Genomic DNA, 15,602 nt, shown 5'->3' on the forward strand with positions numbered 1-15,602 from the left:
TGTTCATCTTAAAAAACAGAGTAACATTTTACAGAATGGTTTTTGTTCACTGCTCTTTTGAAATGCTAGAAATGTTTGAACCAATCAATATAAGTTGTTACTTTTATCTTCATCAACTACATCTCTTCACCACCACCATAACCTCAACATGTTGTTACTCTCACATTTCAGCAACATCAGACTAAGGGTAGGAGGTAAATGAAATTAATAAAATGGAAGCAATTAGAAAAGGCTTTGGACCAGAACAGACCATCTTAAATACACAGACTAATTTTAAACTGTTTTTTTTATCTGCAGTGTGAAATTTGTATGTGTAATATTTCTATCTTTGAAGATCCAGTAGATATGCCTTGTGGGCATGAGTTTTGTAGAGTGTGTTGGGAAGCGTAAGTACAAATTTAACTTCTTTATTAAAAACTATTTTGGATGGTCCACAGTCTAAATCTTATATTTTAAAAGAATTTTGATAGATAAATGCTAGTTATCATCAGAAATAAATCCTATTCATTTACATTAATTTAGAAAATTTGATAATGTAATTAATTAAGAATATACTGAGTGTATTTATCTTTCTTTTCTTTTTCTTTTTTCTTTTTTGCAATCTGGCTTTTGTTTGCTAGAACTAATCGTCCCCATTAATGATGGTGCCTGTTTTTTCCAGGCTCGCTAATCACCATCTAGAAGATGGCTTATTCTAAAGATGAAAAGATTAGATGCACCATAAAGCAAGTGAAACAATAAAAGAAAGGGAGAAGGGAGATCAAATCAAAGTTTTGTGCTTGTGAGTGAGACTTTCACCAAGCTGTAGACTTTCTCATAAGACTGAAACATAGAAAGTTTACTATGGTAAAAACAACGCCATGTGAATCTTTTATAAGTATATTCTTCATTTTATTGACCACCTCTAGTATGGTTGAAAAAAACATTTGGAACTACTTGTCTAACTACAAATTGTTGGATAGTCCTGATAGATAAACTATTATTGAAAGTTAATTTTGCTCTGTATCTTTGAGGGAGTTAATATTTGTTTTTCAATCTTAATATACATTTAATAGGTTTTTGAATATGAAGATTCAAGAGGGTGAAGCTCACAATATATTTTGCCCAGCATATGATTGCTTTCAGCTTGTTCCAGTGGAGATAATAGAAAGTGTGGTTTCCAAGGAGATGGATAAACGCTACCTACAGTTTGATATTAAGGTAAACTGTGTGATTATGAGAATGTGGTTTAACCATCTGGTTGAGTTTATTATTCTAAATTGACAAGAAATCTCTCAGAAAGGCAAGCAAATAATTGCTGCTCCACAAAAACATCAGAGTATTTGACTGCTACGCTGGAAAATAATTTATATGTTCACTTAGTCATGATCCAAAGTACTCTGATAATTGAATGTATATATATTTTTTAAAGTTCTCTTTGAGTTTTGCATCCTATAAATCAGGGGTGTCAATCTTGATTTCATTGAGGCCCGCATCAGCATTGTGGTTGCCTTCAGGGGGTTGGATGAGCATGGCCGGAGTGGTCACAGATGACTGGGTGGGTGTGGCTGGATGGTCACAGCTTACTGGGTGAGTGTGGCTGTGGTGAGCATGGCCAACTCACCATTGCTTGCGTTGGGGGGCGCCTGTGAGTGCCACATGGGCCTAGGAGGGATCCAGGGGTCTCTGGCAGAAGGGGTCAGGATCAGGGCAGACGCCAGGGCCTGATCCACCAGAGTAGCCTCGCCAACCCTCTCAGGTAGCTATGAAGCACACGGATGGCAGCACGGGTTACCAGGGGCCCTGGGTGGCAGGCACCTAGCCTTGCCCTTGAACTCCTGGGGCACTCGCTGGAAGATGGGTTTAGATGGCAAAAGCTGAGTGCACAAGCCACGCCTAGGTAGCTCAACCTGTCATTGTCACCCCATCTGTCTTTGCTTGCCCATGGCTGCCGTGTCTGGGATAGGATAGGCAGCTCCCGCACTTCTGCCTCCTATTTGGAGGGCCAGCCCAGCAGAGCCAGTCCCTTGTCATGTCCAGGGTGATCTGGCAGGCTAAATCTGGGCCCATCACGGGCCAGATCCAGCCTGTGTGCCTTGTGTTTGACATGTGCTATAAACTTTGGACAAGCCATTGAGTAATTTAGAAAGTTATTAGCTGAGAACAATTTGTCTGACTGCAATTATTTATTTTATTGGTTGATTGACTGACTGACTGATTGCATTTAAATCAGCCATTCACTGAGAACGATAAATAATTTAGTATGTTGGTATTTTACAGTTTTACTTAATAAACACAGGACCTACTCTGTCCTCAGTAGCTCGCTCTCAGGTGAATCTTATCAAAGTTTCCTATCACTGTAATGTTTTGTTTTTAAATTATATTAATAATTTAATATGCATAATGTTTGTACTACATAATTCTTGGGACATGTGTTTAAAATCAGTAAAGTTATTTAGCTTGATATATTTTTATTCTTAACAGTTATTTTAAACCATATAGCTGCTTCAGACTACTCAGCTTTTTCAACAACTGAATAAGTTTTTTATAGAAAGATTTAGTTCATAATGGAAACTAATTTCCAGTTCCATTTTTTAAATCTTCTTTTTAGGCCTTTGTTGAAAATAATCCTTCTATTAAATGGTGCCCTACACCAGCCTGTGAAAGAGCAGTCAGGCTAACAAGACAAGGATCTAATACAACTGGTTCAGAAACACTTAGTTTCCCGTTATTAAGAGCCCCCGCTGTGGATTGTGGGAAAGGACATCTTTTCTGCTGGTAATGCTTGTTTGATTTTGATCCTGGAATTTTTACTGCAAGTTTGGACTAGTTTTGAAAGCCATGCATAAGCATTAAAATAATTAACACTTGGGGGAGCTGACATAATTCATGTTTTGTAAATATATTTTTACATATCTCCAACATTCTGATTTTATTTAAATAAATGTTTTTAATTAAAATTGTTCAATAGTTGAATAAAAAAATTATCAGATTTTAGTGGTCTTTTTAATTGGATGTTCAGTGCAGATAGTCCTTGATTAATAATCACTTATTTGTTCAAAGTTACAACAGCGCTGAATGAGTGGTATTTATGACTCTCCATCAAAGTTCTGGCTATCCCAGCAGCCATAGGATTGTGATCTGGGCACTTGGCAACCAGCTTGCAGTTACAATGCTTGCAGTATCCTACAGTCACACAATTGCCCGATTGAGACCTTCCTTGCTGGTTTCCCACAAGCAAAGTCAATGGGGAAGCTGACAGGGAAGGTTGCAAGTCACTCGAGTAAGTTTCTTCCACCATGCAGCAACCAGCTCCAGTCCGGCCACAGGTCCATTGCACCCCACCAGCCACTCATACAGCCTCCAACACCCTGCAGCAGCCACCTTGAGCCCTATCATGTTTGCACCACACAAGTCCATCCTACACTCTGGGGCAGCTAATCCCAAGCCTGTCGCACTCATAACACACTGGATCTTCCCAAGCCCTACTGAGCTCATTTTGGCCTTCCATGTACACTTACACCATCCACTTCTGCACCCTATAGCAGCCAGTTATTTTGCTCCACACTAGTTCTTTGCACTTTGGAGCAACCACCCAAGCCTCATTATGTTGTCCCTGTCTACAGCATCCTCCCCAAGTCCCACCTTGTGTGTGTTCTGCGACACTCTTCTGCACTCAGTAGCCAATTGCCTGCTTGTGAACTTCCTAACTTTTCCACTGACTTTGCTTGTTGAAAGCCACTTAATCATCCAGAATTGTCACCTAACAATGGCAGCTGGGGTTGCTGGGATAATCATCGCTAATTTAATGCTGTCACACTTTACGACCATACCTCATAGCAATGGAAATTCTGGTCTAAGTTGTCATTGTTAACTGAGGACTACCTGCATGTCCGAATATTATCAACCTCTGATGTAAGGAATATATATTACTGTAAATTGATATTGAAAACCAGGATGTTGAAAATTAAGATTGTATTATTGTAGTTGCAACAAACAATACATATTTTTAGTATCTAGAAGACTGAGTATTCCTAGCCATGGTCACATTTCTTTGTCCATCAGGCACCTGCTATTCTTTCATAATGCATAAAAAATTTCCTAAACTGATCTGTGAGATTGAATTTTGAATAAGGATAGAGGGGGGGAAATAGCCCTACTGTGTATATGTTGTCATAATATTGCTGCTTAACCAGTTTTTAAGTATTCCTTCCTCTTCCAAAAAGATGTGGTTGCTGAAACTTGCAAAAGGAGAATTATCTCTCTGCTTTTTTTCTGTGGAGTTTCCCACTCACTCCTGAAAAATAGCAAATGATGCCAATCTGCATGTAGATTGCGGAGAGGGGTTTATTTTTTGCAAATGCTCAGAAGTATCATTTATATAATTCTCAAATATTTTTTTATTAAATTTTATTATTTTATTTTCATTACAATCAGATAAAATTCAGATACATAAGAAGATAAATTACAACACACAAATTCCGGCATTGCTCACCCATTTCCCCCCAAACCGCATCCCCCTCTCATCTCTTTACTTCCCCCTTCCTTCTTCTTCCTCACTCTCCTCCTCTCCTCCCTCTCTCCTCCATCTTTCTACTTACTTATCCCTCTCCTCTTCTTCTCAATCGGATGCGGTCTAGGGGAAAATGCCCGGGCAATCCTCTATCACCCAAAAAAAAAAAATCTTAAAAATATAAAACTATTCCTACTTATCTGAACTATTGAACATTCTACCCATACTCTCCCCTCCCCCCACCCCCTTCCCCCCCCCCGGCTTCCCAGAGCTCAGTACAGGGTTACAAAAAACTAAACATAATCAACTTAAGTTTACTACTTATCCAATAACCAAAATCATAATAACCCTTAACTCTCTGCAAACTTCAATTCATAATTTAATAAAAATCCATTATTCATAAAGTAAATGAAACTTTGTTGTTCCATACTTCTGAACATATTCTATCCATCTTCTCCATACAGAAACATATCTCTTTTGTGAATGGTCCTTTAAATAAGCAGAAATTTTAGCCATTTCTGCTAAATTAGAAACCTTAAATACCCATTCTTCTAAGGAAGGAAGAGAATCTTTTTTCCAATACTGACCCACCAATAGTCTTGCTGCTGTTATTAAATTCAGCATTAAAATAGTTTCTTTAACATCAAAATCCACAAAAATACCCAAAAGAAATAATTGGGGAGTAAATTTAATTTTCCTTTTAAAAACCTTTTGAATGATCCACCAAATCATAATCCAAAAAGCTTTAATATTTTTGCAAGTCCACCAAACATGAAAATAAGTTGCATCCAAGGAACCACATCTCCAACATTTGGGTTGCAAATTAGAATACATACAAGATAACTTTTTAGGATCCAAATGCCATCTATAAAACATTTTATAAAAATTTTCCCTTAAATTTTGTGCCTGAGTAAATTTAACATTTCTAACCCAAATTATCTTCCAGGAATCCAATAAGATCGGTTCCTGTATATTCTGAGCCCATTTGATCATACAATCTTTTACTAACTCTGTTTCAGAATCCAATTTTATTAACTCATTATAAATTCTTTTGATATGAGCAAATTTCTGATCTTTAATCTGAATTACCAAATTTTCATCTGTTAAAGTAATTCCCACCTTCTTATCTATCCTCCATCTCTCCGTTATTTGTAAATATTGAAACCATGATTGTAAAATATTTTCTTGCCTTAACAAATCAAAAGACTTTAATTGCCAATCCGTACCTGACCAAATGAGCAACTCTTTATATGAAATATTATCAAAATTCTCAATTGATTTTCAAATATTTTAGAAAAAGATAAAATTATGCCCTAGCAGATGGATGAAATAGAAAGAATAACTGCCTTGAATAATTTTGGGAATCCTACCTAGGTCATATAAATTTGGCCTGTTATTTGAGAGCTGATATTTAATATTTGGTCTGTCTTTAACAAGCAGTGTGTTATAGTGGTATTAGCTTAGAACCAAGGAAGTTAAAATGCAAGTCAATAATTAACCTTGGTATCTGACTGACTGGCTTTGGGCCAATCACTTTCTGTTTCAGCCATTCTGTCTTACAGTATTGTCATGGGGGTAAAATAAATTGAGACCTCCCAGGTAAGCTGTCTTGAGGAAACACAGAATGCATATCTAATAGATAAAATATAAGCAAGTAAACTTCTGTTCTGACTAGGCTTCATTTGTGTCCAAGAGAGAGCTTTGTTCATTTCTACGCCATATTTCAGTTCTTATCTTTTGGGTTGCTTACAGCACTGTGTAGACTGTAGAGTTTTCTTGACTTTAGGAAAATCTCAATGTTAGGCACCTCAATTTTCACGCCTCTTATGAAAGGCGTGAAAGAAATGAAGGGAGCAATGCCTAAACATACATTGTGTAGGGGCAGGATTCCCATCCTAAATCTTCTTGGGCTTTAGACAGGACACTCTGTAGATGCAGGGCTCTTGTATGTGAGTTCACACCTGGCCAGCTTAATGAACTTTGGTAATAGATTTTAAAAAATCAGTTTTTTACAATTATTCTCAAAAATTCTGTAGTAAGTGTTTCATTTGTTTTAATGTGAAATTTAGTTTTCCCCTTATTCTAACCCTTTGTTTATTTTTAGGGAGTGTTTAGGTGAAGCTCATGAACCTTGTGATTGTGAAACTTGGAAAAACTGGCTGCAGAAAATAACAGAAATGAAACCTGAAGAGCGTAAGAATGTCCATTGTATCTTTTTTGTTTATTTTATAGAAACTGTATGCAATATGTTGTAAGATTCATGCAGGTTACAGGACCCACTGGTACCGTACATAGAAACCTACTGTGGACCAGGAGGCCTGGACCTCTTCCCCCCCATCCCGCCATGCCTGGGAGTCTTCTACCAGTTGCAGGGCCCAGTAGTATGCACAAATTGCTCCATTTATTTTTGGGCGGGAGGGAGTTTGTTGTTGCTGCTGACAAGCATACCCTGCTGACATGAGGCCTGGCCTTGTTACAGAGGCCATCTCATCATTCTGCAAGCAGCATTCTCGCAATTGTTTGGAAGACTCCTTTTTTGTCTTTGCTAGCTTTCTAGCCTTGAAAATGTAGAAAGCTAGTAAAGCTGATTGCTCAGAAAGATCCTCTTTCTAGCCTTCTGAATGATCGCAAGAGCTGGCATCATTCTCACAATCATTTGGAAGACTCCTCCAAATCACGTGACTTGGAAAAGGAATCTTCCAAAGTATCATGACTATGATGTCCACTTGCAGTATGACACAAGACAGTCTTTGTAGGAAGGCCATGCTTTGCATTGGCTGGACGCATCTGCCAGTAGCTGCAAATAAATGAAAGGGTAAGTGGAGCAGTTTATGCATGCTGCTGGGCCTTGTAACTGGCATAGGTTCTTGCATGTAATGGGTAGGGAGTAGGCTTGGGCCTCCTGTGTCACAGCAGCCTTGCACTCGTTGGTGCACTGGATGAGCAGCTAAGATGGGGGGAGAGATAGGCAGATGGGAGAAGTGGGAGAAGTGCAGGACCCCTGCGGTCAGTGTCACATAAATATGAAATTATAAGCTCAAATGGTTTTCAAGTTCAATTAAATTCTGTGTTAGATTTATCTTTGAAATGCAAAGTTCCTTTGAACATTGAGGGATGGTCCCACAAATGGATCTTTTTTAATGTTAGGTTACAAACTTAAAAAAATAGGAAGTGCAGTGAACCTTCTGTTTTAAGAAAATATTACATGAACATTATATGCACCTAATATTTTTGTTTCCCTCTTCAAAGTCGTGGGAGTTAGTGAAGCTTATGAAGATGCTGCCAACTGCTTATGGTTACTCACAAACTCCAAACCATGTGCCAATTGTAAATCTCCCATTCAGAAAAATGAAGGATGCAACCACATGCAGTGTGCAAAGGTGAACAAATATTGTCCAGGGTAATGACACTCCTAGTCCCAATGTCTAAAGAAAAATAAAAAGAACCAGAAGGTATATTTAGTGTTTTCAGAAAGACAGGCACAGTTCAGCCAAACCATATTTTAGGGTAGTATGCTGTTATAAAAAGCAACATTTATCTAAATCACATTCTAGATAATAATTCCAGATGATTTTTAGTTAATAATTTATCAGTTTTAGACTTTGCTAAAGGATTGATAAAGGCATGTTACTAAAGACATCAACACATATACAATTCCATTTGTAGTGTAGTATAGTATATACCAGAATATTGTATGTAAATCTTTTCCCTTTCTAGTGCAAATATGATTTCTGTTGGATATGCCTTGAAGAATGGAAAAAACATAGTTCTTCTACTGGAGGATATTATAGATGTACTCGCTATGAAGTAATTCAACATGTAGAAGAACAATCTAAAGAAATGACAGCAGAGGTACGAAAATGACTTATTTTCAGGAATAGATTATTATTATCATTATAAGTTATTCTCTTGTTTTGAATGTAGTGGCTGGTTCATACATTGTGCTAAACTGTAATTGACTCATAACTAGACATGTAATATTAGGTAAAAGTACCATGTTCAGCTGAACTAAGATGATGTTAAATCTAACCTTAAAAAGTATTTTTGTTAGTTAAATATTCATCATTCATCTGTTTCCAAAATATGAGCCTCATAAACATTATTTACCCATGTCTTCTGTGCATATCAGAAATTTAAGCAAAGGTCAAAATCAAGTGTAATTGAAAGCCAGCCAAATTTTCTATCAGTATTCAAAATTAAAGGTATAAAAAACAGATGTCAAGTAAAAGATTAAAGCCTTTCTTGTGATGAGAGGAACTGAATCATTGTTTTTGAAAATCTGTTTCAAATGTAAGCCAGAATATCCTTTACCAACAACCAAATTTGATTTAATGGTTCATAGTAATAGTTGCATTACTTTGACTTTAAAAACCCCTTAATAATTTAGTTCATTAATTGTAGCAAGGGAGTGTTGGTATATATTTTGAGTTTGTTAAAATATCCTACCATCTGCATTATATTGAAAGCGGCAATATAGAAAATAGATGGAGGAGGCTTCAGTTTTTAGGTCTACTATATTGGACTACAGAATTAAAAAGAGACCTTGTGTTTTTGTAGTCAGCAAGTGCCTCTTGTAAACTATTCAGGCAGAATCTCTAGTTAATAAGTAGATGAGGCCTAACCTGATCTTTTTTTTAGAACACTCCTTTTATAATTAAGGAAATCATTATCGAATCACTATTCCATCTCATCTTAGAATGGAGTGAGCATTGTATCCAGACAGAATCAACATGTTTGGCCTTGCTTGACTTTTAAAACTCTAATTTAATATAACACTGCCAGTGCATCGTGAGTTTCTTTGATTCAAAATTGTTATAAATTTTTTGAAACTCTTAAATACACTATTTAGTCTGTTAAATTCAGATGACTAATTTATTTGTGCAATATTCGTTACTGTATGAGAGTATATTTCCATTGTACATAATTTAAGAATTGTGGAATACTTGGTCTTACTTATGACGAGAAATTAAAATCAGATTTTTTCCTTTTTAAAATATTTTTTTCAGGCTGAAAAGAAACACAAAAGATTTCAAGAACTTGACAGATTTATGCACTATTATACAAGATTTAAAAACCATGAGCTCAGCTATCAAGTATGATTACAAATAGTTGTGTTAAATCACTTTCCAACTTTATTTGTTCAAAATATGAAGTTTTCATATTTTCTTCATTTTATTTCTTTTCTTTTAGTTGGAACAACGCCTTCTCAAAACAGCCAAAGAAAAGATGGAGCAGCTAAGTAGAGCTCTTGGTGGATGTAGGTGCCTTTGTTTTTTTCTATAGTATGGTCTAGGACTCAGAATAATAATGTTGCATTAATTTAATTATTTTTGCCAACTATTTTTGATTAATGATCTAATACATTATATTAAATATAGCATAGCATTTTAGGCATATTTAAAAATATGTCATATTCTCGGCAACAAAATTATAACAACTAAATCTCATTCCAAATCTCTCTTTGATATACAATATACTAGCGTTAGTATATTGGATGCATGTGGATGCATTTTCGGCATTTCTCTTTGAATTGATGCTTTAGTCTGAACAAAGCCCAAAATATTTTTGCCCAGCTAAATACTCCCTTTTTATATTTAAGGACACATTGTTCTCTAGATACTTCTGTCCTTTTTAAGATAAGGTAGATTTTCTTTTGTATTCACCACAGCTATACATTACGTATGGCTATAAGGAAAGGCATTTTTAGTTGCAGTGCTGTTGTTTCCTTCTCAATTACAAGAAAAAATTTGGATATTTACCAAAAATTTTGGTCTGAATGACTACTGGTCAGAACTTACTCTGTTTCTGTGCAGGTTGTTTACAGTTTCATATAGTAATTGTTAATATTGTGCCAGCCATTTATTGCTATAGAAAAAGTTATAAATATTTGAATGAAGAAATAAAGCATTGTTAAGAATAGAATTAAAATTTAAAATTTATCCACTTAAAAGTCTCTTCATTGAATTCAGATTCATTATATAACTGTACGAATTGTTCACTTTTCAGTCACAGAAAACCAGTTATGTTTATATCTTGAAATATCTGTTTGCTTTGGATGGCTATCATAATTAATTTTACCAATTGCAGAATACCATCAATACGAAAGTGAATATAGTCATTTGCAAGTATTTTTTTTTATTTGAAGTCAACTCTGAGAACCCATTCTAATTATATATATTATTAATAGTTTTTGTTTAATTCAGAAGACATCTTATGCTTGTTGAAGTAGTTTTTTGCAATACCCAAACATGTTCTTGCAGCAGAAGGAAGTTGTCCTGATACCACATTCATTGAAGATGCAGTACAAGAACTCCTCAAAACTCGACGTATTCTGAAGTGTTCTTATCCTTATGGATTCTTTCTAGAGCCAAAAAGCACAAAGAAAGAAATATTTGAACTGATGCAGGTAAATATATTATTTTGTGGTGGCTCTTGTTCTACAATTCTTTATCAAGATTCAGACAAAGTGATTCTGTGCCTACGTAGCCAACTCAGAAAATAGCAATTCCTATGTTGTTTTGTTTTTGCAAGTGCGCTATGTTATTGTTGTTAGTTGTGAAGTCATGTCCGACCCATCGCAACCCCATGGAATATATTGTGTGCAGTATGAAATAGAACTCCCAACAGAATCTTCATTACTCTTCTGATTGCCATAGCAATACCCTTATCTGTTATTCCCCTTTTAGCATTTTTGTATCATATTATAGGCATGGCCAATAATTCTAGCTCTGCATTAGCTTTTGAATACCTTTTAGAAAATAGTTTTGGGTTTTGTTTGTAAGAGTATATCTACACAAACAGGTATTACTATGCAGCCTTGACCAAATAAATCATTCCATGCAGCTTTTAAAGCATTGCTTTGAGCCCTCATTACTACACTAGCTTTCCAAAACGTATCCTGACCTATTCATGCTCTCTGCTACCAGTTATGACTTCTCCCAGCTGTTCTACCATCTCATAATAAAAAATCACATAGGAAGATAATGCTTCAGCGCTGCTTGGGTCTTCACCACTAACCTTAACTAGTTGCTTGATAGGAAGACTCTGACCTCAGACAGTTGAATTGGCTAGGCATTCTGCACCCCATCCCACACTCCTCAAGGCATGACTTTATAAACTAGTTGTGCCTTACAAACACGTTTAGCTTATTTACTGCTAGTGTTTTGATTATTATTGCAAATATTTTGTCAGTTCTATAGGTAGAAAAACTGACCTTGCTTTGGCATTATAGAAATATAATATAAAAACAACTTTAATAGCGAAAAATAAAAACTTTGCTTGTCCAAGGCACTATATGAAGACTCCATTGAATCCAATTTTATTATGTTTTATTCTTATCAATACAGTGTAATTGTTAAGAAGTTGGATTAGGACAATGATGGCCAACCTTTTGGGCTCAATGCATCAAAAATTTAGATTTGACCCTGCTAGTGTATCACACTCATCCCTCTGAACAAGACAGAAACAATTTTCTTATCTCCCCCATCTCCACTCTAAGTCACCCTGAACTGTGGCACTTGGCAGCAGGGTCAAAGATGAGCCTGAAGTAGACACCCATGACTTAACTTCAGCCCCAGTGCCTCCCAGAAAAGCGGCCTCACATCGTTCCCAAAGTACACCAGCCTTGGGAATGGTGGGATTGCCCCTATAACCCATTACTTCCCAGGACTCCTGTGGCTTATTCAAGACTGCTTTGGGTCACATGAGGCCTTTGATCTTAAGGTGGCTTTGAAGAATGATGTTCTATAGCCTATGCAGTTTCTGAAAATCATGCAAAAATACATCCCATTCTTACACAATTTTTGAAGCTTCTGGTATGGTTTCCAGGGGATCTGGAGGCCATACAAGAACATTTTTGTGCAACCTGCAAAAATTGTACAAGAACAGGGCATGTTTTTGAGAATAGTTATTGGGTGTTGGGAATGCTGGCATGTTACCCAAAACATAATGGCATGTCACAAGTTCACCATACATGCCTAGGCCCTAGGAACATTATGAAACAGGTTCAAATCTAACTTCACCCACACTAATTCACCAGATAAGCTTGAATCAGCCCCATTTTCTTAGCCCAGCCTATCTCATAGATTTATTTTTATGAACGGACTTAATAACCTAGCTAAATATGAATCTAACACAGAACCCAGATATGCACATTCATAAATGTGCAAACGTTACAGTTCAGTAACCAGCTCTTTTCAGCTGGTATAATTTTATAATTCTCAGCTGGTTCAATCTTTAATAGATTGAACCAGTCATTTTACTGAATTTTTGCCTGTATTATGTTTTGTAAATTGCATTAATAAATTTTAATCCACATTAAATGGATATTCTTCTTTCTTATAGAAGTTTTTGAAGTGCATTTTTTAGAAATAAGTGGCTTTTAAAAATGTTTCAAAGGGATTACACTTATTAGACTCTTGCTATGTTGTCTGCCAATCTTAAGACTCAAAGGAGTTCCTATTCTTTTATTGGTATAGTAAAAAGTGCATTCTTGTATTGTTGTAATACTTTCTGCTTAAGTGGATTACCTAGTTATAAAATAATGTCATTGAAACCTCCACTTTTCACTGGACCCATATTAATTTTAGATGTATCCCTGACCATTATAATGAGGAATGCATTTATTTGTATCTGTCTTCATTAATGATTATTTAGCAGGCATTTTTATGGCATATATTTGCTGGAAATTGCACCATTATTCACCTTGTAAAGTGTTGGTTATAGATACTATTTTCTATTATAGACAGACCTTGAAATGGTTACAGAAGATCTTGCTCAAAAAGTGAACAGACCTTATCTTCGTACTCCTCGCCATAAAATCATCCGGGCAGCTTGCCTTGTTCAACAGAAGAGGCAAGAGTTCTTAGCCTCTGTAGCCCGTGGGGTTGCTCCTGCTGATTCTCCAGAAGCTCCAAGGCGCAGGTAATCCCATAAAATAGAGATTTGCATCCCAAAAGAGCTACAATTTGTAAGTACCAAGTATGGTAAGCCTGTCTTACAACCTTGTTTGCTGAGAGTAAGGTATAGTAAACTGATGATGTCCAGTTGTTTTGGACTTCTTATATTCTCTTAATATTGCCAATGCTAGCTGAGTTGATGTGAGTTGAAGTATAAAACATCTGGAAAGGTCAGGCTGCCTATCCATGACTTAGAAAAATAGAATAAATAGCTCTCACAGGTTTGCTTTAAATAATTCATTTTTAAAAAATTTTCAATGTTGGTTTAATCATTCATTGCTTAATTATTTTAAGTCATGGAGTGCATTGGTGCTTGTGACTAAAATTAAAATAAGGAGAAGAGTTATACATGTTCCATTTTACTAGGGGTGACAGTGCAGAATTGTTCCTTAGGAACTTTGAAGTAAAATGTATGTGGAAATGCCTCTGTATATATGTGTTGTGTTATGAAACACAGAATTTTATTTGTTGCCTTTTTTCTGAGTACAGAATCATGATAATACTAGGAATTAGAGCTCTGTGGTATTTGATAAATATGCTAGATAGTCTGATTAACTTATTAATTGCCCTAACCCTGCTGATATCTCACAGGTCGTTAAAACCTAGTTTTGTCATAGAGCCTGGGGCCCTGATAGCACAGGTGAACTTGTGTTATGGCTTGTTTGAATGTTTGTATGCCTTTTCAGATGCTATTTTGATAACATTTTTGCTATTTTAACTCTAGTTGGTTTTCACTCTGTTTTAAATGTGGGCTGCCCAAATTCATATATATGAAGTGGACAGTATATACATTTAGTAAATAAAGTTTATTGTCGTAGTAAATATTCATATTAAATCAAATATTTTATATCAAATATTATTTATAGGAGAAGGAAAACTTTCTATATTGCATATTTTATGCATTCTTATTTATTTTATGGTAAGCTGCCTAGAGTCAGATATGTGAGATGGGCAGCTATATAAATAAATTAAATAAATGAGAAGGTAGTACCTTGAAAATAGAATTATACGTGAAAATTAATCATCATGACAGGAAAAAACATGAAAATGTTTCTAACAAGGTTAGTAGGCTCTCTTGAACTGCTTCAGAGAAGAAAATATTACTTCAACCACTCATTTTCAGCACAAGGCATAGAAGGTTGAATTATAATTTTTAATGTTTCTGATTCAAATATTGCATTAGACTATCAGGTTCTCAAAGTAGTTATTGTCCATTCTAATATTTATGTATGGTATACCTTTTCCTGAGGCATTAGCAGAAAATTTCCTCCAAGATCCACAGATCCTTGACCTTGTTTGCCTTCAAGAAAGCAGGATGTAAGGCTGATGTTACTGAATTGTTTGGTTCCATTTCCTCCTCTCCCACATCTTGAGAATTTTGTTTTAACTGTTCTACTATTCTAATCCTTGCTAGCTACCCAGAGTCTTTATTAGTGGTATCCAAGAGGGTTGAAATTATAAATAAATAAATTAAAATGTTGCAGTTATTAGCCTAGGAAGTAGCCTTAGCACTGGCTACCCATGCTTCAAATAAAGAAGTTGGTGGAATTGGATTGAGTGGGATGTTTTTGTGTCCATACAATGAATGAATGTTTAGATTGATAATTTGAAATCTTGAGCAATTTTTAATTTTCTTGGCTTGTTAATGCTATTAAAATTATATAAATAGCTAATTAGCAAATAATTTTTCAATTGTCTGGTTAAAGGGAAGTTGTTCATAATTAATTCTGTTCTCCAATAACAAAGTATGTTTAATTTATAGCTTTGCTGGTGGAACATGGGATTGGGAATATTTAGGATTTGCATCCCCTGAGGTAATTTTTGTCATTTTTAGTTATATAAATTTGCTTATTACAGAAATGATTAAGGAATTTCACTTTGCATGAATAGCTTCCCAATGTTGTTGCAAATTGTATAAAAGTTTGCAAGGTGTGGATAGGCTTTCTATTTTTTGTAGATTTACAATGCAAGATGTTTTTTTTTCTATCCAGCAGTGAATTTCTATCCTTAAGGGTTTGATCGGGCACCCTGGTCTTCCAGTTTCTCAAGGTCTACTTGAACTCTGGCAGGGCAAATGGTGATAATTGTCACAACTGAAATAAAATTTTGAACTTAGTTAAACAAATGAGAGCAATTGTGTTCCATCCCTTGCA

At 35.6% G+C, this 15,602-nt stretch overlaps 1 protein-coding gene across 3 annotated transcripts in view; it reads left to right on the top strand.

Annotated features, from left to right (window-relative positions):
• The window catches only part of ANKIB1 (ankyrin repeat and IBR domain containing 1), a 65,556-nt gene that overhangs the window by 36,414 nt on the left and 13,540 nt on the right, over positions 1–15,602 (top strand). For all 3 annotated transcript variants that reach the window (XM_039357690.1, XM_039357688.1, XM_039357689.1), the window contains exons 7-17: positions 298–386; positions 1,056–1,200; positions 2,591–2,757; positions 6,597–6,685; positions 7,742–7,872; positions 8,210–8,344; positions 9,499–9,585; positions 9,683–9,749; positions 10,753–10,898; positions 13,236–13,414; positions 15,212–15,263. In XM_039357690.1, the coding sequence (XP_039213624.1) occupies positions 298–386; positions 1,056–1,200; positions 2,591–2,757; positions 6,597–6,685; positions 7,742–7,872; positions 8,210–8,344; positions 9,499–9,585; positions 9,683–9,749; positions 10,753–10,898; positions 13,236–13,414; positions 15,212–15,263 (1,287 nt within the window). The remainder of the gene's footprint in view (positions 1–297; positions 387–1,055; positions 1,201–2,590; positions 2,758–6,596; positions 6,686–7,741; positions 7,873–8,209; positions 8,345–9,498; positions 9,586–9,682; positions 9,750–10,752; positions 10,899–13,235; positions 13,415–15,211; positions 15,264–15,602) is intronic.

Source organism: Crotalus tigris, unplaced genomic scaffold, assembly GCF_016545835.1.
Source record: "Crotalus tigris isolate CLP2741 ecotype Arizona unplaced genomic scaffold, ASM1654583v1 scf7180000018940.2059657, whole genome shotgun sequence".
NCBI classification, from domain to species: domain Eukaryota; kingdom Metazoa; phylum Chordata; class Lepidosauria; order Squamata; family Viperidae; genus Crotalus; species Crotalus tigris.